The 22,540-nt window shown below is 38.1% G+C and overlaps 2 protein-coding genes and 1 long non-coding RNA gene across 4 annotated transcripts; 1 reads left to right on the top strand and 2 right to left on the bottom strand.

Moving 5' to 3' along the window:
* On the bottom strand, positions 1 to 6,549 carry LOC5517728 (ferredoxin-fold anticodon-binding domain-containing protein 1 homolog). The gene is made up of 4 exons (XM_048733903.1): positions 5,937 to 6,549; positions 3,927 to 4,086; positions 1,734 to 2,703; positions 1 to 476 (listed from the first exon to the last, which is right to left on the bottom strand). Exons 1-4 carry the CDS (start codon positions 6,418 to 6,420, stop codon positions 177 to 179), a joined length of 1,914 nt encoding a protein of 637 aa, XP_048589860.1. The 5' UTR covers positions 6,421 to 6,549; the 3' UTR covers positions 1 to 176.
* LOC5517715 (ATP-dependent (S)-NAD(P)H-hydrate dehydratase) lies at positions 6,550 to 18,296 on the top strand. Of its 2 annotated transcripts, XM_032362295.2 has the most exons (11): positions 6,550 to 6,755; positions 7,009 to 7,122; positions 9,247 to 9,292; positions 9,585 to 9,673; positions 10,004 to 10,112; positions 10,242 to 10,292; positions 12,181 to 12,297; positions 13,147 to 13,270; positions 15,669 to 15,798; positions 16,309 to 16,488; positions 17,644 to 18,296. In XM_032362295.2, the coding sequence occupies exons 1-10, from the start codon at positions 6,589 to 6,591 to the stop codon at positions 16,469 to 16,471; spliced, it is 1,110 nt and encodes a 369-aa protein (XP_032218186.2). In that variant the 5' UTR covers positions 6,550 to 6,588; the 3' UTR covers positions 16,472 to 16,488; positions 17,644 to 18,296. The 2 variants fall into 2 exon arrangements, with proteins under 2 accessions (XP_032218186.2, XP_048589861.1); XM_048733904.1 differs by lacking the exon at positions 17,644 to 18,296 and having other exon boundaries at positions 6,583 to 6,755; positions 7,009 to 7,129; positions 16,309 to 17,418.
* LOC116601473 lies at positions 11,669 to 13,232 on the bottom strand. The gene is made up of 2 exons (XR_004290041.2): positions 13,125 to 13,232; positions 11,669 to 12,953 (listed from the first exon to the last, which is right to left on the bottom strand). It is a non-coding gene; the product is annotated as an uncharacterized LOC116601473 (long non-coding RNA).
* Positions 18,297 to 22,540: the final 4,244 nt, after the last annotated feature.

Below are 22,540 nucleotides of genomic sequence, written 5' to 3'. Positions count from 1 at the left end.
TAAAATCAAATTTCGTTTATTCAACAATTTATTTCCAGAACTCAGCCAGTATGATACCAATAAACACACATACAGCACATGGATCCTCAAGTTCAACCTTATGTTGTGCAATAATAATACCAAAATAAACAATAATACCAAAATAAACCTAAAAAATACAACACAACATCATAGTCTCAACTCAGAATAAACTTCTTCTTCATCAAAACCCTTCGTAGCAAGTTCTGTATCTCAACTGTCTGCATGTGGCTCAAAGCCCCATCACATCTACTATACATCATCCTGTAGTTATAGCTGATTGCTCCGCTCACAGGGTCTCTGTACCTCTCTCGAAACCACACGTCGCACACACAGTTCTGTGTTGTATGGAAGATGGTTTCTAGGAAAGCCTTCTCTGTTGAATCATTGCTTAACCAGAAGCTGATGTCGTGAAGGAACACCGGTGGGTACAAATTAAAGGGTGTATATTGATCCTCCTGAAAGTTGAACCAAAAAGTATGGGGGGCTGGAGTCACAATATTGACAACGTATGAATCAACACGAGGTTGAAAAGCTATGTTAGACGCCTCTATGAAACAGAGTGGTTGCGCTGACGTTTCGAGCGTTAGCCCTTCGTTGGAGTCACAATAGGCTAAAGGTTTGTGGTGTGTTGACTGGTAGTGCACAAATTCTCCTCTCTCTCTTGTTTTTTTCTCATACAACCTTTCAGCCACTGCTAAACATTTTCCTTGCCCCACTTGCTTGATAAATCGTGTCTTTCCTCATGTTCCCACATTCGCCTCCTTTTCCGGCATTAGACATTTTCCCTCCTTATTGCACACTCCACTTGACAGATTCTGGCTACATGCCTGAATACCATAAAAGCTGTACTAAGTCCCACCTATTTCAGCCCCCACCCCTCCCCCAACCCTGGTGTCAACATTTTAAAACTAGATGCTGCACCAGCATTTACTCGGGCAACAAAAGGAATCACCGAAAAATGTAGTCTGCATTTTGTACCTGCTGTTGAGCTGTTTTCTTGGGGGCTTGTACACTTTAAAGCCCTGTGCAAACTGCGCCAGCACCAGCCAGCACTGCTGGCGAATTTCCGCTCGACTAACTATAGGACAAAGGAAATGCCAAAATAGGAAATTGACTCTGACATTTCCTTTGATTTGTGGTCAGTCGAGCAAGAATTCACCAGCAATGCTGGCCACAGGTAGCCCAAGTAATCATCCCTCTCTATAAAGCCCCCAATCCCTAATAAGCACAACAAGTATAATGCACACATTTCAAAAGTAAGAGTGATTCTTGCTTGGCTTGACTGTAACTAAGGACACTAAATGTTACTTTTCATGCAGAAACTTTTGTAGGGGGCCACTGTACCTGGTGCAAACAACAGGAAAAAGATTTGCAATGCCTTCCCCCCCCCCCTCAAATAAGCACACCTATGGCCTGCATAGTGGCTCATGGGATGGGGAGAGGCAGAGGAAGGACTTGGACTTCCCCTCCCCCAGTTCCCCTCGGCAGCATGCTCGCTTTTTTTTCTCTTGTCCCCTCTCCCCCCGTCTCTCTCCCTTGAGCTGCTACGCAGACCAGCCCACCTACAGTAATAGGGATGAAGTCAAACAGTAATTGTCTTAAATATAAACCAACTATTTAAAACAATAAAACCACTGTATACTGATGACCATTTCTAATCCTTCCTACAGTAAAGTACAACAATTTAAAGAAGTGAAATATGACATTCATACCTGGCCAAAAGGCTGTCCAAGGAATTTTTCCTCTTTAGACCAAAGCAACCTTATGTCTGGGATGTTGTGTAAAGCCATCAATAGAGCATCCAGATGAACGATGATAAGCCAACCTGCGTTAATGCCATCCTTTGCACTCAAAATACCACAAGATATGACTAACAATCCATTAGAGCACAGTTCTCTTTTGGACTCGGTAGTAACCAAGTTCTCTATCTTGTCAGAGCATTTAAAGTAGTTTGTCTCCAGAGTGCAGAAAGTGCAAAGATTGTTTTCATCTTTACAACAAACATCAGAAGGAATCCAGACTTTGTTGACTTGGTCACCTGACGGTCTCCACTCAAACAATTCTCTTCTACGCTTCCTCAAAGCATGGTAATCAGATGGCTTGAATGAGCTCATCTGAGTCTTGTTAAAATCTAAGCCAGGACTCTTCTGGCAGCTTATTTGGTCCTCTGAGAGCCTCAGTGTAGGACAGATCTTGTTGGTGATAAATTTCTGTGCAAGGTCTAGTTCCTCATTTTGTTCTGACTCTTTGGGCCTTGTCCGACATATTACCATCCTGTGAGTTATGGGATATGTGCATGACGTCACAGGAACATTAAAATCTGTCTCTGTCCCACTTATAACAAAAGGTGAATGTCGAGCTTTCAAGCAGTACTGAATAGCTGAAGGCAAATCCTTAAATAGAGTGCCATCAAAGTTGTCGTCAGTCTGACAACAATCTATATCTTGACAAAGATGTGAGAGGTCTTGACAACAGGCTTTATTATAACTGTTGTCAGCATCACTCTTATTAGTGGTGGCTATTCTCTTTAATTTACAGAAGCCATTGATGCTTGTACCTGGGATATCACAGTGTTGAAGACAATTCTCAATCTTGGACTTTAATTTTGCTACAGGATGAGTTGATCCCAGGCAATGCTGGGCTGCTTTCCTTGAGCCATTCACTGAAAGATCCTCAAAAGATCTAAGAAATAAATCATTGTGTATTAGAAAAGATGATTAAAAAGCAAAAGCATGTATGTTCCAGACTTGCATTGAACTTGCATATAAGGGATACTTGTATATATGTATGGGACTGATTTCCAAGTCCCTTCTTTTTATAATCCATTATTAAATTACTTTGCATAAAATATCACAGGTCCCAACTACCATTTATGCAGGTTCTAAGTAATTAAGACTTTTGCATTAAATGTGTATCGTAAGGTAAGGTAAGGTAAGGTAAGGTAAGGTAAGGTAAGGTAAGGTAAGGTAAGGTAAGGTAAGGTAAGGTAAGGTAAGGTAAGGTAAGGTAAGGTAAGGTAAGGTAAGGTAAGGTAAGGTAAGGTAAGTTATACCAAAACATACAAGCAAGAAGCATTACAGCTTCAGTACTGAACATGGACAAATGGGAAAATCAATGTCATATTTTAGTGAAATCCAGACAAACATTGAGCAGAACTATGTACTAGTCATGCCAAAGACACAGTACAACATCATGCTGTGTTGCATGTAGGGGTACTAGCTGCAATAAGTAGTATGCATAAAAATAAAAGATTTTAACTCAGGAATTTCAGCAATTGCATAACATCAAATGCTGTTCAGACCTGTTGCCAGGATTTATAGCAGAGGGGTTCATTTCCCCATTTGGAGGACCATTTTGCTCTTTAGGTTGCTCATCCTAGCTTGCAGTGGTACTCAATTTTTCTTTATGAGAGTGGACCTCCTAGTAAAGTATGGGGGTTCTTCCAAACCTCTCCTGGATAAAGCCTTTGTTTGGTAAGATACATAAAACTTGGGAAAAATCACCCGGAGCCTACAGTATGCAGTTCTTAAAAAAATACAATTCACCAAAAACTGGAACTTGACTCAAAGGTCATCTGAACAAGGGATTCAGTACAATTCTGATGTAAAATATTCTGATGTAAATAAGCCTGTAACGAATCACCTTCTTCAGTCTGCCCTGAAGAAGTCTTATTAAAGACGAAAATTTGGCAGAGTCGAATTCCAATTTTTGGTGTATTGTATTCATTCTTCTGGTTCACGAAAATGACTATTTGGGCTTTTTGTATTTATCAGTTCTTAAAAAAGATGCTCTTAAACGTTTCTTCTTCATCTATTTTTGTTGATTGAGCTTGAGGAAGTAATCAAAAGTTAGCAAAAGTGTACAAATCATATCCTGATTACTGAACTTTACCACCATGCACTTACTCTACACTGGAGATAGGTTCTAAGGGTGTGCCATGGGAGAACAGATGGGTAAGACCTCTTGTTGTACTGAATCCCTTGTTCAGATGACCTTTGAACCCAGCACTGTTGTAGATTGGGTAGTCCGACCCCCTAAATGGTAGGACATCCATAAGAATCAGCCCTGCCGGGAAAATATTATTAGTGGCAAGGTGGCCATTTAGGTGGCAACAATCTTAAGGTGTATCTGACATGATTTGCGATGAAGGGCCAATCCTCAAGTTTTTTATAACATTATTTGACCAGCTAAAAGACACTATTCTAAAAAATAACCTTCAAAATCAGAACATGCAACCTGCAGAACTGAGGTTAGTATTTTGAATCTCCATGGTAAGGACTCATTCTGATTGATGTATGCGGTTTGAGTTCTCCTCCCCCCTCTCTCTCTTCCTCCCTCCTACAAGTTATACACTAGTGCCCTCTCCCCTAAAAACCTCTCACCTGCCCCCTCCCCCTAAAAACCTCTCACCTGCCCTCTCCCCTAAAAACCTCTCACCTGCCCTCTCCCCCTAAAAACCTCTCACCTGTCCCCATCCCCCTAAAAACCTCTCACCTGTCCCCATCCCCCTAAAAACCTCTCACCTGTCCCCATCCCCCTAAAAACCTTTAACCTGTCCCCATCCCCCTAAAAACCTCTCACCTGCCCTCTCCCCTAAAAACCTCTCACCTGTCCCCATCCCCCTAAAAACCTCTCACCTGTCCCCATCCCCCTAAAAACCTCTCACCTGTCCCCATCCCCCTAAAAACCTCTAACCTGTCCCCATCCCCCTAAAAACCTCTAACCTGAGCCCATCCCACTAAAAACCTCTAACCTGCCCCCATCCCCCTAAAAACCTCTCACCTGCCCTCTCCCCTAAAAACCTCTCACCTGTCCCCATCCCCCTAAAAACCTCTCACCTGCCCCCATCCCCCTAAAAACCTCTCACCTGTCCCCATCCCCCTAAAAACCTCTCACCTGCCCTCTCCCCTAAAAACCTCTCACCTGCCCCCATCCCCCTAAAAGTCTCTCACCTGCCCCCATCCCCCTAAAAACCTCTAACCTGTCCCCATCCCCCTAAAAACCTCTCACCTGCCCCCATCCCCCTAAAAACCTCTCACCTGTCCCCATCCCCCTAAAAACCTCTAGCCTGTCCCCATCCCCCTAAAAACCTCTCACCTGCCCCCATCCCCCTAAAAACCTCTCACCTGCCCCCATCCCCCTAAAAACCTCTCACCTGCCCCCATCCCCCTAAAAGTCTCTCACCTGCCCCCATCCCCCTAAAAACCTCTCACCTGTCCCCATCCCCCTAAAAACCTCTCACCTGTCCCCATCCCCCTAAAAACCTCTCACCTGCCCCCATCCCCCTAAAAACCTCTCACCTGCCCCCATCCCCCTAAAAACCTCTCACCTGTCCCAATCCCCCTAAAAACCTCTCACCTGTCCCCATCCCCCTAAAAACCTCTCACCTGTCCCCATCCCCCTAAAAACCTCTCACCTGTCCCCATCCCCCTAAAAACCTCTCACCTGTCCCCATCCCCCTAAAAACCTCTAACCTGTCCCCATCCCCCTAAAAACCTCTCACCTGCCCTCTCCCCTAAAAACCTCTCACCTGCCCCCATCCCCCTAAAAGTCTCTCACCTGTCCCCATCCCCCTAAAAACCTCTCACCTGTCCCCATCCCCCTAAAAACCTCTCACCTGTCCCCATCCCCCTAAAAACCTCTCACCTGTCCCCATCCCCCTAAAAACCTCTCACCTGCCTCCTCCCCCTAAAAATCCTCTCACCTGCCCCCCTCTCCCTAAAAATCCTCTCACCTGCCCCCTCTCCCTAAAAATCCTCTCATCTGCCCCCCTCCCTCCCTAAAAACCTCTCACCTGCCCCCCTCTCCCTAAAAATCCTCTCACCTGTCCCCCTCTCCCTAAAAATCTTCTCACCTGCCCCCCTCTCCCTAAAAATCCTCTCATCTGCCCCCCTCCCCCCCTAAAAACCTCTCACCTGCCTTTGCTGCTTGTTCCACCACCTTCCAAGTATTCCCACAATCTCTCTGGGGCACATCGCAAGGAGTGCCCCCCTGACCTTGACACAAGCTGACGCACACTACCCCTGTGGTGGGAGTCAAGTGGTTTGACGCACAAATAAAGAAACGTTCCAGGAGCTTTCTGCAATGACTAATCTTGACCTTTCCGCCAGTGTGAGGAAAATTAAAAATAATCCTCGGAAATTGTAATGATTTGAATTGTTTTTCTAGCTTTGTTGCATCAACTCCGTGAAATGCCTTGACGTTTGGGAACGATGATAGTTCTTGCAGGTTTTGTAACGCGAACTCATTCGTCTCCAGTTGCTCTTTTGTGTCAAGCGATGTCGCGTAAATGTCTACATTTTCATGAAGTGCTTTGGCTAAACACAAGGAAAATGAAAAGTTGCCATCTCCGACAATTAAAGTTGGTCCTGGGTGAAAACTAGGGTCAATTAGAGCCATTGCCGTCCAGAAAAATTACATTTTCTAGCTAAAGACGCTCGCACAACGAATGGTCCGCCATTTTGTTTTTATATGAGCCTGCAAGCAAATGCGGAGTCTTGGGTAGTTCAAGTCCCTCGCCGCATCTGGGTGTAACGCCTGACGACACTTGATATTTTGAGATTCCCAATGGGGGCATGGCGAAACACGAGATTTATTCGTAGTTTATCTTCTGTCAAAAGGTATAGAGCTCGCTTTAGTTATTACTCTTTGTTTGGAGGAGAACCAAGGGCTTGTATGGCAGAAAAAAGGTCTAGATCGCCCCTTCCTGCACAGAGGCAAATCCACGTACACAAGTAAGAATAAAAACACTAGAGTTCATTCAAATATTGAATATACTCCATATACTATGCCATATACTCAAACATTCCATCAGGGAATTCTTTTTTATTATTTTTGGCGACATGTCTAGGTTTTTGTCATCACGATTTAGGCGTTAGGTTCGACAAAACTTGATGAATTATAGGTCATTCTGATAACATCTGTGTGAGTGATGTTTTGATAGTTGTCTCGATGTTTCTAAAATAATTGATGGTATTGTCTCTATAGCAGACAACAAGAGGCACAGCTTCTTCAGTCTGCTAAGAATGTCATCCCCTCCCTGGAGGAAACATTCCATAAAGGAGTGGCTGGGCGAATTGGCGTCATCGGGGGCTGTCAAGAGTAAGTGGTAATGTAACAGAACTGGAGCATCTGGGGCATGTACCCCCACCCCCCCCCCCCCTATATTTTTAGGCCACATAATATTTCATTCCAAAGCAGTGTTTTTCAACTGTTATTTTTGTAAAGACAATGGAGTTCCCTCAGTGTTCACGACATTTCTACAGCACTGTGTTAACTTCTCATTGACTTCATGTACTCAGTGCTGATTATCACAAGACATTCACAAGTATACTGTCAAAATCAGGTGGATGATATGTTAATTATGTGATTCAAGAGAAAAAAAAACATACCCCTGGGGGTGGTGGTTATTTGAGGATTTGCCCCTAAGTATGTGGGAAGTATTAATCTTTTTGGAACTGTAAAGTAACAACAACAAAATGTTATACAGTATAACATATACATTTATTCAGGGCTAAGGCTAGTGAGGGATAGCTGCCCCTCCAAGTAGAGTCAGAATCATACAACAGTAGCTCCCCCTACCCTTATTTCCGTACAATTACCAAGCATTTCCGATTGAGCAAAAAAAGACCTGCATGAATAATAATCCAATAAATAAGAGCAATATTTTGTACAAACATTCAAAATCTAGTTCATAATAGAACTTAAAACTATGATCCCCTAGCACAGCATATAGAACTTTGGATTTAGAGAGTTCTAGCTTGTTTTTCCATCTTTTTTTTTCCATCTTTTGTTTTTCCATCTCTTGTTTTTCCATCTTTTGTTTTTCCATCTTTTTGTTTTTCCATCTTTTGTTTTTCCATCTTTTGTTCTTCCATCTTTTGTTTTTCCATCTTTTGTTTTTCCATCTCTTGTTTTTCCATCTTTTGTTTTTCCATCTCTTGTTTTTCCCATCTTTTGTTTTTCCATCTCTTGTTTTTCCATCTTTTGTTTTTCCATCTTTTGTTTTTCCATCTTTTTGTTTTTTCATCTTTTGTTTTTCCATCTTTTGTTTTTCCATCTCTTGTTTTTTCATCTTTTGTTTTTCCATCTCTTGTTTTTCCATCTTTTGTTTTTCCATCTCTTGTTTTTCCATCTTTTGTTTTTCCATCTTTTGTTTTTCCATCTTTTGTTTTTTCATCTTTTGTTTTTCCATCTTTTGTTTTTCCATCTTTTTGTTTTTCCATCTTTTGTTTTTCCATCTTTTGTTTTTCCATCTTTTGTTTTTCCATCTTTTGTTTTTCCATCTCTTGTTTTTCCATCTTTTGTTTTTCCATCTTTTTGTTTTTCCATCTTTTGTTTTTCCATCTCTTGTTTTTCCATCTTTTGTTTTTCCATCTCTTGTTTTTCAATCTTTTGTTTTTCCATCTTTTGTTTTTCCATCTTTTTGTTTTTCCATCTTTTGTTTTTCCATCTTTTGTTTTTCCATCTTTTGTTTTTCCATCTCTTGTTTTTCCATCTCTTGTTTTTCCATCTTTTGTTTTTCCATCTTTTGTTTTTCCATCTCTTGTTTTTCCATCTTTTGTTTTTCCATCTTTTTGTTTTTCCATCTTTTGTTTTTCCATCTTTTGTTCTTCCATCTTTTGTTTTTCCATCTTTTGTTTTTCCATCTCTTGTTTTTCCATCTTTTGTTTTTCCATCTCTTGTTTTTCCCATCTTTTGTTTTTCCATCTCTTGTTTTTCCATCTTTTGTTTTTCCATCTTTTGTTTTTCCATCTTTTTGTTTTTTCATCTTTTGTTTTTCCATCTTTTGTTTTTCCATCTTTTTGTTTTTCCATCTTTTGTTTTTCCATCTTTTGTTTTTCCATCTTTTGTTTTTCCATCTTTTGTTTTTCCATCTTTTGTTTTTCCATCTTTTGTTTTTCCATCTTTTTGTTTTTCCATCTTTTGTTTTTCCATCTCTTGTTTTTCCATCTTTTGTTTTTCCATCTCTTGTTTTTCAATCTTTTGTTTTTCCATCTTTTGTTTTTCCATCTTTTTGTTTTTCCATCTTTTGTTTTTCCATCTTTTGTTTTTCCATCTCTTGTTTTTCCATCTCTTGTTTTTCCATCTTTTGTTTTTCCATCTTTTGTTTTTCCATCTTTTGTTTTTTCCATCTTTTGTTTTTCCATCTTTTGTTTTTCCATCTTTTGTTTTTCCATCTTTTGTTTTTCCATCTTTTGTTTTTCCATCTTTTTGTCTTGTAAGGTACACTGGAGCCCCGTACTTTGCTGCTATATCAGCCCTGAAGACTGTGAGTATGAGTTGATAATTAGCGCACTGCACCCACTCATGGGAATGGGTTTAAATGGCTGAGCTTACCTCTCATTGCCATTGGTTTTTTTTTATCTTAACACCTCTGCATATCTCTTTTTGCTAAATCATGGTGGCTTCTCGTAGTACAATGTAAAGCTCAATAACCCATAAGGTAAACCAAAATATTTTGAGGATATATAGTACTGTAAAAGCACAACAATGATTCCTTGTTAAGACCCTTGCTGAATGCTTGTATGAACTTTAAAGGTTTTGATTGTACTTCTTTCCAGGGTGCTGATCTCTCACATGTGTTTTGCACATCTGATTCAGCTTCTGTGATCAAGTCTTACAGTCCTGAACTCATAGTGCATCCACTTTTGTAAGTAGTCAATTACAGGTATCTGTTTTTTTGCCAAGCATTGATTCCCCTTTTATGCCTTTTAAAGGCTGATTTACTGTAGACAGCACAAATTTTGCCTACGACATGGTATGCAACATGCCTGCAATGTGTCTAGTCAAGAATTATACCCTACAACTTTTCTGCTTATGACAAACATTGTAGCGTAGTTGAGCACTTGATTTACACTCTGTGACAGAAATTGTTGAGGAGTCAAGCTGGTAAGTCATAGATAAAATTAAGCTGTCTAGATAAGCCTTGAGAAGCTATTCTCTCCCCCAGCCCTATAACTAGACCTTTTAATTTTTCCAGAGACAGAACATTTGCAGTAAATGAAATATCTGAATGGTTGTCACGGCTTCATTGCCTTGTTGTCGGCCCAGGGCTCGGACGTAATCCAACCAACTTGGAAAATGCCAAGGTATATGTTAGCAATTATGTTTCTGTTTTTAATTATTTTTTTCTTTGAATACCAGTATGGTAGATTCCATCCCTGTTGTGTGTAATAATAGTGACAGCAATCATCATATCATCATTTTTGGCATTTCAGCGTACCATAGAAAAAGCAAGAAAAAACAAGAAGCACTTGGTTATAGATGCTGTAAGTTTGAACCTGTTAGCTCTAATACACTTTATCTTTTTCTATACATAAAAACACTACTTGTCCACTTGTGATGGGCCATCGGGCTTGACATTGAGAAACACAGAGACGACAACAATAATAAATAATAGCACATATTATTTGAAATGCACAGAGGTTTTTCATTTTTGGTGAAAAGATTTTAGATCCATACAAATTCAATGGTTGCCAGGGGCAGATCCAGGAGCTCAAAAAAGGGGGGGCCAAAGCAAGGGTTTCAAGAAAGGGGGGAGCAGGATTTAATGTTCTTAAGTGTATTTCCTTATATTACTTGTTATTTTTAAGCCAAATGTATGAAAATAGGGGGCGCTCAGCCCACCCCAAGATCTGCTTCTGGTTGCATTTCCCCACGGGATTGGAATTCTTTTGAAATTCTTATCTTTAGATCCTTGCAGTAGATGTTGTCTTTTGTCCCTATTAGGAGGGAAGTTCTATGTTGGTCTATTGTAGTTCCAATTACAGGGAAAGTTTTATATTGAATTTTTTATATATTGATCCTCCTAGATTGTTGGTAATTCTTTTGAAATTCTTATCTTTAGATCCTTGCAGTAGATGTTGTCTTTTGTCCCTATTAGAAGGGAAGTTCTATGTTGGTCTATTGTAGTTCCAATTACAGGGAAAGTTTTATTTTGATTTTTTTTATATATTGATCCTCCTAGATTGTTGGTAACCAGGAATATGTTGAATTTTTTATATATTGATCCTCCTAGATTGTTGGTAACCAGGAATATGTTGAATTTTTTATATATTGATCCTCCTAGATTGTTGGTAACCAGGAATATGTTGAATTTTTTATATATTGATCCTCCTAGATTGTTGGTAACCAGGAATATGTTGAATTTTTTATATATTGATCCTCCTAGATTGTTGGTAACCAGGAATATGTTGAATTTTTTATTATTGATCCTCCTAGATTGTTGGTAACCAGGAATATGTTGAATTTTTATATATTGATCCTCCTAGATTGTTGGTAACCAGGAATATGTTGAATTTTTTATATATTGATCCTCCTAGATGGTTGGTAACCAGGAATATGTTGAATTTTTTATATATTGATCCTCCTAGATTGTTGGTAACCAGGAATATGTTGAATTTTTTATATATTGATCCTCCTAGATTGTTGGTAACCAGGAATATGTTGAATTTTTTATATATTGATCCTCCTAGATTGTTGGTAACCAGGAATATGTTGAATTTTTTATTATCGATCCTCCTAGATTGTTGGTAACCAGGAATATGTTGAATTTTTTATATTGTTGGTAACCAGGAATATGTTGATTTTTTATATATTGATCCTCCTAGATTGTTGGTAACCAGGAATATGTTGAATTTTTTTATATATTGATCCTCCTAGATTGTTGGTAAAAAGGAATATGTTGAATTTTTTATATATTGATCCTCCTAGATTGTTGGTAACCAGGAATATGTTGAATTTTTTATATATTGATCCTCCTAGATTGTTGGTAACCAGGAATATGTTGAATTTTTTATATATTGATCCTCCTAGATTGTTGGTAACCAGGAATATGTTGAATTTTTTATATATTGATCCTCCTAGATTGTTTGAAACCAGGAATATGTTGAACTTTTTATATATTGATCCTCCTAGATTGTTGGTAACCAGGAATATGTTGAATTTTTTATATATTGATCCTCCTAGATTGTTGGTAACCAGGAATATGTTGAATTTTTTTATATATTGATCCTCCTAGATTGTTGGTAAAAAGGAATATGTTGAATTTTTTATATATTGATCCTCCTAGATTGTTGGTTACCAGGAATATGTTGAATTTTTTATATATTGATCCTCCTAGATTGTTGGTAACCAGGAATATGTTGAATTTTTTAGGATGGAATAGCTGTAGTCACGACATATCCTGAAATCATCAAAAACTATGATTCTAAAAAGTCAAAGGTTATCCTGACTCCCAATGTGGTGGAGTTTGACAGACTCTATACCAGTGTGGTGAGTAAGTTATTTAATGTGTTGAATCTGGGGAAAAGTATTGCAAAATCAAGACCTTGGTAATAATAATAATAATATCTTTATTCACTACAGTAGATAAATAATCATGTCAAGTGTTACAATAAAATTTAAAGAGGTATAGAAGGCTTGAAAGTACAATTTTACTAAAATCTCTAAAATACAATGATTTAAACTCCTTAGCTACTAAGTCTATTAAAAAAAACTTTTCTTAAAACACTCCTCTGTATTTATTGAAAAGACTTCAAGATTTGATTAATGACAGGGTTTTCACTAACTTTTAGAGTAGGCGGTGGAGATTGATAAGTAGGGGGTTGAAGTTAAATCTTTTTTATTCAAGTAAAACTTAAGTTGATTTTTTTTAAAAATGGCGCTCAATGGAAAAGGGCAGGTGGGAGCCGGCTGCCAGGGCCTAATGAAACACCTGAATAAAAATATTCTTTTTGTGGTAACATGTGACTGATTATAGTTGTCAGTTTGTAGATACAGTTACCTCAACACAACTTACAATCACGAGTGTGTTAGTGTGTAAGCATTGTCCCTTAGGTACCATGGGCAAGAGTCCCCTGCATTTCTTTTCCATCCCCCAATACATGTTTATGAAGTGTGGTGAGATACCTCCAGCTTAGCATTCTTATCTGAGAAGGCAAGGGATTCACAGTTGATGAGAACCAGGTTTTTAGGCCTGCACCACTTAACTATTGTGGTTCTCAAATTGTGTGGCCATTCAACCATAGAATATCTCCCCTACTCCCTAGATGGTAAAGTGTCATCAACCACACATACAAATCATACAACAATGTTCTTACATATTGTTGCTGGCTTATGCAGATGGGGAAAGCTGCTGACCCACATGGAGATAGCTATGAACAGGCTCGTTCACTCAGTCAAGAGCTTGGAAATGTGACCATATGCAGGAAAGGCCAGCATGACATCATCACTGATGGACAGACTGGTATGTGGTGTACACATGCTAGGAGTTTATAAAGGCCAATCAAAGTGCTATTTTACACTAAGTCAAAGTCAAACAATGTATCCATGTTAATCTAAGTCAGTTAGCTAGTCCCGGGGGGACTCTCCAGAAAAGTAGACGAGGTGCTCTACCTTTCTTTTAGGGTATAAAATTCTTACCAACTGCTATCTCTCAGGGGGTGTTTTAGAATTTTTCAGATTCTGCTATGTTTTAGGGGTTTTTATGCCCGGGGAGGAGGATTTTTCTGATTCTGCTATCTTTTAGGGTGTCTCATGCTAAATGGTGGTCCAATCGCTCGAAACGTATTTACTGGGATACCTGTGGTAGTCCAGTCATAAAATCAACTGTTTTTTTTTCGTCTCGCGATTTGCACAATGCAATTCCCAAGAACCCTTGCGCCACATTTGATACATCTTATTTTAGTGTATTGATTGCGACCTTACTGAAGCCTTTTTCTTACACGAAGTATCTAGCTTATTGTCCTACGTCATTGCAATGCTTAGTTACCAAAAACTTTTGCATAATTTAAAACTGTGTTATGGCCGCCATCTTGAATTTGAGATTCCAGCTCTCAGATCCATGTTATTTGTGCAATTGAAGGCCCGATTCGCGATTTAATAACTGCATATTTAACCATAGCCTCAATTCCTACCAAGTTATTTTGGAAAATCATCTCAGCTTGGATTGATTTCGCTGTATTTACTCGTGTTTACATTTGCGACCCGAGTGCGAGACACGCGGCTCAAGATAACAATTAAGTTAAGTGCTGACTGCTTTAGACTCATACAGCTTACTTCAAGACGTAATTAAATGTGCTCTGGACACTCATGAATGGACTCGAGGTATTCACCTTGATTGCTTAATCTATTTTGAAGTGGAAGTAGTTTGAAACAATTGATGGAAATCGTCTCCTACAAATCGCTTTGTCGATGAATCTACTTTACATTGGACACTTAACCGGCTACCCTAACATAAATTTTATTTTCTTACTATAAAATATCTTGATCTCTCTCATTGAATCTCATCATTTTAACCATGTCGATTTTAATAAAGTACAGCATAGGTGTTGTAAGTCATGTAAGTGTAAAATATGTACTTAAATCTATGAAAATTATTTTGGTACTTTGGTGCTTTCTTTAGATAAGCTTAAGTTTTATTATTTCCCTGAAATACCTTTATTAATGTCATTTTATTTTTATGGAACAATTTTAATAAAATCTAGAGATTTGTAATATCTTTGTTGTGTTGTTGATCTTGAAAATATGTTTATGCTCTATAAATTTCAATCAAGTCTGGATATTCTATAGCCCTCTCATTTGACTTCAAAATAAATAATTGTTGTTGTTTACTTGTAACTTACATAAATAAAATAATACATTTCAATAAAATTATATTGTTAATACAATAGGACTTACTTTGGGTGTTAAAATAAATTTACCCCTAAGTGATAGCACATTGAGGGCAGTGAACAAAAGAAATGTTTAAGAAATAACAATTTTAAAACACATTCTCAGCTTTTCTTAATCTTATTTTGATGCTAACTCTGATGTGGGGATAGTATTTGAAGATAGAACAATCCGCCCTGTCTACTCTCATGGAGCACACCTCACGTCCACCCCACACCTGAAGAAATCATGCTCTTACCTTTCTTGCCCCAATCAGTGTTGTGATATGGCATTTACAATAAAAAAACAAGATTATATATTTTTTTATTATATCCAAATTAGGCAGTAAAATCTTTGTCATACATGTCACACAAACAAGTTGCATATCTCAGGTATCCCAGTCAACCCTGCGAGCAGGGTCTAGTTTACAATAAACCACAAGTCAACTGATTGGTTGATACTTCCAGCTTTATTGTCAGTAACATAACAATACAGGATCCTTTGACCACATCCAATGTGCTATCTCTTAGGGGTAAGAATTGTTGTTGACCACGCCCTTGGTGCTATCCCTTAGGGTTAAAATTGATTGTGCTGTTGAGCACCCCCGTCTGTTTTTCTCGAAGTCACCCCTCCCCGGGTAGCTAGTACTCAATTTTCTGACATCAATGATGTAGATGGTTATTCTGTTTGTTATTTTAGATGGTTATTTCAAAGAAGTGGTTATTAGACATTATAAGGGTAGGGTATTAGATTTGTGCCAGATTACAGTGAGAAAAATCACCAACATAAACAATAAGAAAAATATCAAAATATAGAAAAACAAAATATCTAAAAAATAGAAACATGTTGTACAGAAGGCATGCTCCACTTTGGCTGCTATAAAATGAGTCATTTTTTTTTATTAAAGATCGTGCTATCTAATGCCTAGTAAGAAATGGAAATGGCCAATTTTTCTTGAAATCATTAATAGTTCATAATCCTTATTTTACTTCCAGTTGTTGAGTGTTCAATAACTGGCAGCAACAGGAGATGTGGTGGGCAGGGGGACTTGCTGTCTGGTTCTATGGCGGTCTTTCTTCATTGGGCAAACATGTGGTGTGAAAACAACCCTGATGCACAAATAAGGTAATATATTGTTGATTGTTTCATAAAGGATCTCCAACTTTACTGATTTACTGTTATGGGTTCCCTGTTGCTAAAAATGAAGTCCTTCCATCATTCATCAAGTTAAGGAGAACCTTTAATTTGAGATTAAACTTTTTATTCAGTGAACAACTCAGTAATCCCCTCCCTTCCCCTTATATAAAATGAGTGCACGAGTGCTAAGGCAGGTGCATTTAGCTAGGGGTGACTGTTGTTCATGTAGGGTGGGAAGATAAAGAAAGAATGCATGCACAGATCGCTAAAGCGGTTGCATATAGCTATGGGTGGCTCGTGTATGGCTGGGTTCATCCATTAAGATAGAATGTGTGCACAGAGCGCTAAAGCGGTTGCATATAGCTATGGGTGGAATAATACCCCGACCCAACCACCCACCAGCGCTCCCACAGCTAACCCAAGCTACGTACGTTTGCATACCCCACAGAAGTTCAAGTAAATGTGTTTCTCAATTTCTTTTACTTCTCTCAATCGCAGTGAAGTAACGCAGAATCCCACACTAGTGGCAGCTTATGCCGCTAGTGGGCTTACCCGCTGGTGCAACCGGCTAGCATACAGCAGACTCAAACGAAGCATGACAACGTCAGATATGATCCAGCAAATCCATCAGGCCTTTGAGGAGCTGTTTGGCAAAGAGTAGGGAGTCGTTCAGTCAAGGTAATCCATCAGGCCTTTTAGGAGATGTTTGGCAAAGGGTAGATACGAGTTGCGCGACGTAGGCCATGGAACCCCATGCAAATGAGATGCTCATTTTAGTAGTGAATTAAATCCGCTTGAATCAAAGTGAATTTCAGTCCATCCTACAACTAAAGCGTCTCGGTTCTTTTGATAAAGTATCAAATAATACAGGGAAAGTTGTATTTTAAAAATGGTGAGGGTTTTGAGTATTAAAAACAAAAACGAAAAAGCATAGTCGGATCTACGGACTTTGAACAAGGATAGCAGAAAACAGTAAAAAAAATTCAGAGCTGGGCGCGAAATGTTTTATATAAAATTCAGCGCCTGGCATGAAAGCCTTAACTTACGATGTAAAGTATGAATTACGTATTCCAAGAAGTGGCAGATATTATTCCAATACTAAATATATTTAATTGGTATCTCATTTGTATTTTTATACATACATTTCAGGGCAAATTATATCGTCTAAACCAAAAAACGCGTAACCAAGAGAAAACGATGAAGATGGAATATTTGCGAAAGCTCCAGAAATCATAAATGTGTAACCATCCATTCCATTTCTCCATTTTTTTCTCCTTGTTATGTTTTTACGGTTAATTTAGCCGCGCCCGTGAGGGTTCGCAAGGGGTTTGCTTCACAGGAGCATAGCCACGCCCATCTCGGGTTTGAGGTGTTTAGAAGTGTGTCATAGTTATCAAGCACGTGTCATTACATGTATGGGAAATTTTTATGTATTATCTTTAATGGCTTTCGCCCATCTGGTGTAATTACAAGACGAATTCGACTGTTAACACTAGAGATATCAACACTACCAATATCGTAGTATGGTGCCAAGACTGGGGATATGAGAAGGGGTTTCTGAATAAATGAATGTTAAACATTATTTTATTTAATAAATTAATAAATAAATGAAAAGTCTGATTTTCTTAAAACTAACTGGCCTATAGCGCAGAGAAATTTGTAATGTGTTACTTGGCTAATAACAGGAAAGTGGTGTTAGTCGATAAGATATTCATTATAGAATATTCACAAAAAAGGGAAGTCGGAACCGTTCTCTATTTCGCACCTGTTTCAGCCATGCGGTATTATCAAATAATATCGCTGCTATCATTTTCGTTATTATGAAATTCGCAGGTTGCCTGTGGTGTTTCGAGTATGACAAAGAATTGCACTGGACTCTTCACCAGCCCTCCCCGGCCTCATCCTCGAGACATGGACATATTTTTTCTATGCTTTACGTAATTCTCTCGAGACTCAATGTAATACTAGGTGATGTTGGTAAATGGTTGGGAACGGGCGGGGATATTCATAGAGCAATTCTAAAGTTGGAATAACTTTGAAATACCAGATTTATTTAAGACATCAATTCTTGATACCCCGATGGCAAGGCGGGCAAGGCAAGGCGTGCTGTCTACCATGTACTGTAACATGGCTATATTGTTAACGCCTCTCTTTGCTTTGTCTCAAAACTGAGGCCTTAAATAATTCCCTGCATCGGGAATCGGGGGGGTGGGGGGTACCCCCCTTTTTCAGATATTTGGCTTAAAGATAATACGAAATATAAGGAAATCCACGGCAAAACAATGAATCAGGCCCCCCCTTTCTTGAAACCCCCCCTTGCCCCTCCCCCCCCCCCTTAGGAACCCCTGGATTCGCCCCTGGGAACTGTGGAAAGGATGGTTGATACCGACATTCAGAGTTGTCCCACTCTGGGAGGGACACACAAGAGATTGCTTGTAAATCGGTTTAGTAAATCCATTAAATGAAAATAAAATACGTCTTCCCCCCATTCCCGCCTCCATTTAGTACCTTTACAATACACAGACAATTAAATTAACGAGCGACGACGTCACTTCCGTGACGTGAATCTTCTTGACATGATTTAACCTCATAAAGGCAGGTTAAGTAAAACAAAACAGTGTACAACAAAACAAAACAGGGTTAGGCCTGAGGGTCGAGGGTTATTTATATCATTCTCAGCGAGGTATTTTCGGAGGTGTTAATTGGATTAAATGTTGACTGACTAAATCAGCAGTCTTTGTAAACCGTTTCGCTCCTCATAAATTCTTGTTTTCCGAGGCGTGTCGTTTACCCTCGTACTGGTAATCCAAAAGCACTTAAATCCCATTATTCCAAAATCCTGAACTTCCTGTTTACTAATAATATTTTGAACACGGAAAGACCATTAGATACGCAAACAGAAGTTAAGCCCAACTATTCCTTGAGAAAATGAGAAACTTTTCGTTCTTTTTGTATTGTTCACATCGTTAACGTTTTGTTAGTGTATGTTTCTCGACATGTATTTTTGTGTGTGCCGGTGTGCTAAGGATGGCCGCTTTACTTGGCATTGCTTTCGTTTCATTATGACCCAAGTTTCCTTTAGTTGTTTTCTAGGTTCTCGCAAATTGCGTTGAAAAATGGTTGACTTTTTTGCTGAACTGGTTAAGCAGTCTTCACATTAATTAATATTTTATCTAATTTCACTCAATTTCCTGCAGAGAAGTTAATCTAGACAATGGGTTAAATCCTAACGAAAATGTTTTACCACAAGGTCAACAAGCCCAATTTACTTTCGAATTGTTTTCATCTGCGGGAGTCGATCTAATATTCGCTATTTCTTGAGATGTTCATATTTTTCACCGATAATAACGATGTTTTCTTTCTCATAAAAGTAAATTATTTAAGGGATTATATTAAAAATTAAGTACGTATTTCTATTATAAAAGGACAGCCTGATTGAAACAGTTAGGGACGCCCCGAAAGCAAATTTTTTTTTTTCAAAATATTAAGAGTAAATAATATTTTCTCTTTGGCGCAGCTTTTAAAAGTCTCCGAGGCATAGCTCCTTTATCAGACGCTAATTATTTAGCTAAAAAAAACTATTTTCTTTGCCAACTTTTAACACAAACTTTTCATTGCCAAGTCTGGCCGAATTAAACATTTTCCCATCTAAGATTTCAGTAATTTAAGGTTTCGTGGCTATTTCGTAGCGACAGCAGGGATTTAGGGGGTTTATCGCACATTTTCTACTTACTCGTCATACAAGGCCGCAAATCCCCCATCGCGCAGGAAGAGACAATAAGGATCATTTCACTAAATTTTCTGTGATTTCCGCGGATTATAAGATTGATCGGGTAAGCAAGGTGTACAGTCCTGTACCTCAATGCCAGCGAAACCTATTAACGATATGTGATTTATCAATAAATGACCAAATCTTGGGTTTTGAGATATAAATGCTGCAAATCTGTAAAGTGAGAAAAAGGTCGAGATGTCGGGAGAATTTGATCTGATTTATCGACTAAGTTATTTTCACTACTTCTTTCCGACATGTTTAGCCGCCGGCTTAGTGGCAGTCCGCAAAAGGGGAAACTATGTTATTTCCAATACCCCCGACGTTAAGACAAATTAACATTATTTTTTCAACCGTATATTTGATTCTTCTTGTCGATGCCTCCTAGCGGAGAAGTTCGCGCCCTTTTTACCAATCACGCGCCCTTTTCGCGCCAAAAATATACACATATTTTTGTGCAGCAGTATTGACTTTTTTCAATTCTCAAGCAACGTAAGCTAGCAAAGTCCAAAAATGACATTTTTACATTAATAAATAGCATCATTATGCATTTCAAAATTGTGTTTACTTTCCTTTGGTCGTTTCAAACTAATCCGATCATTGCTTATGTCGCGAATTGTACGCCGTGATGTATCTGTCAAAGATTGGCGGGAACAGTACTAAATTATAAAACAAAAGCTATACTTAGAGGAAAGTATAGTGAAAAAACCTTTTGGTTCTATTTGAAATAGTGACAAATACCATTTTAAGTTAATTAAGTTATTATTTTGATTTCAGGGTGTTGGTGGTGTGGTGTAGTACGCCTTTTGTTTGATCTTGATCTTTTCAAATTTTAAAATGCTCGAAGGTTGTTAAAATGTTGATGAATTCATCGCATTAGGGATAAGAATAAGACTAGGGAGGCTTAACTTTATTCATCCAAACAACGAGCTCAAAACTGAAATTTACTTTATTAAATTTCAGTTATTGGAATATCTCTTGTGCAAAATCAATTTTGAAAGTTGAAAAGTACAAATCGATGGAACAAAATAATTTGTAATGCCATTATCTCTTTTGTACATCAGAATGATATGAACATTCACTCTTTATACAGTCATCTGATAAATGCAGAAAACCAGTCAAAATACCCAACGGATGCCAGAGCTAATTTGATGCAACAGCTAATGGATAACACTGTCTACTTTTCATTAATTTTACATTTCATTTTACGAGAAATGTTTTGCTTGGCGATAAGGCATCTTTTTGCAAAATGACATCCAAGTAGCGAGTTTTGATTGGTTCCTAGTGATAAATTTTAGGGGCCAATTGCCTTACTTTTTAAGTCGGACCACAATGTTTTTCTGCACAAAAGTAAAATACAAGATATAAAGTGACGTACATTTTTTATAAGACTTCTGAACTTTAAGTTGTGGCCGAGCCGTTCTTTTCTTTGGAGCATTTTAAGGCTGAAAACGTTCTTATGGACGTTCTTAAATTTCAGTGACTTTGCAGCCTGACAAATATATACACACCAGCTATTGTAAATAAGATATGATTCCAATAAGGTATTAAAAACAGAATTACACAAAATTATAAATAACAATAGTACTTTAAGTCGCTGTGTGAACACAATTTAATTCTTTTAAGAATTTAAAAATTTAACTTATCACTGTAATTAAAAATGATGTTGCTGCTATCTGAGCCTTGGCATGTTCTTATACATTGTTGTAATTTGGCGAAATTTCGTTCTCAAAGGTTTTTATAAAAAAAAAAGGTGTGTGAAGCTGTTGTTTAAAGGCCCCTTTGCCAGTAAAAAAATTGTGGATGGAACTTGAAATACATTTAACAAAACCCTTAAGTATTTTGTAATTATCACACTCTGTATCGTGTGCTTTCATTTAAATTTCACTCGTAGATGAAAATAAAAGATTACCCTCATTTTCTTATTTCACTAGCTAAGATTATGTTCCTGTGCAATTATGAAGTAAATTATACACAATTTCTAGGAATGAATAAACATAAATTTCGCGCTATCAGAGCCGAAGACCGTTCCCTGAAAATCGTCTCTAGGTTATCTTGATTCTGTCTCGGAGTAATATCTTAGTTAGGATTTCTGTGATATCTGTGATCTCCCAATGCTCTTAGTTTTATCACGTCGTAATTGGCATGCATCGCTGGATCCAAACCCAACTAAACTAAAGCTGTCATAAAATACCTGACCAAATAGGCCTGGAGTTTCCGATAGCAATATTTGGGTGTAGTCGAAGTGGGGAATACTTCAGTTGCTATATGATATCTTATTTTTTTTTTATATATATTTTACTAGCGTTTATAATTCCCTTTGCATTTAATAGACACCCTTTTAACTATCGTAATATATGGCTAAGATATCAAACACATTTTTTGCTCTCTCTAGAGCCTATATTTTCACAATCTTCAATATTTTCTATCGTAAGGTAGAAGAACAATATTTTTAATCTGTCGTTAGGAAAATAATTCTTTTGTTTTCCTTTTTTCCCAAACGATCAAAAATTCTCTGTATATGCGTGCGAACTAATTTACTGGATAATTTCCGGAGTCATAGAGGTGGCAGATTTTTATTTCCCTAATTCGTTTTGTTCACTTAGATGGTGAAAGATTTTTTTTCCTTTCAGACAAGCTCATGTCTACAAGAAACAAAACTTATTAAAATGCTTTTAAATAAAGGGAAAGGAATTCTGTTGTAATCAAATTGTATAATGCATGTACCAACGCCCACAAAAATCAATTTAAAACACAACAATTCATATTCACAAACAAATATACCTTTTTATGAACTACTCTAATATAACCTCCAGGGGAGTTTCGTCTTTTATGACGTGTATTTTAAAAATCTACGGTTTCCGACGTGAGACTTGACTTTCACAACAAACAGCCATTAGCGTTAATTCATTTGTAATGCAAACAGATCCCCCCTCCCCTTCCGTCATTCTGTCACACGAC

The sequence above is a fragment of the Nematostella vectensis genome, chromosome 10, assembly GCF_932526225.1.
Source record: "Nematostella vectensis chromosome 10, jaNemVect1.1, whole genome shotgun sequence".
NCBI classification, from domain to species: Eukaryota; Metazoa; Cnidaria; class Anthozoa; order Actiniaria; family Edwardsiidae; genus Nematostella; species Nematostella vectensis.
Note: the sequence above shows the minus strand (reverse complement) of the source record. Positions and strands in the feature narration are given on the sequence as shown.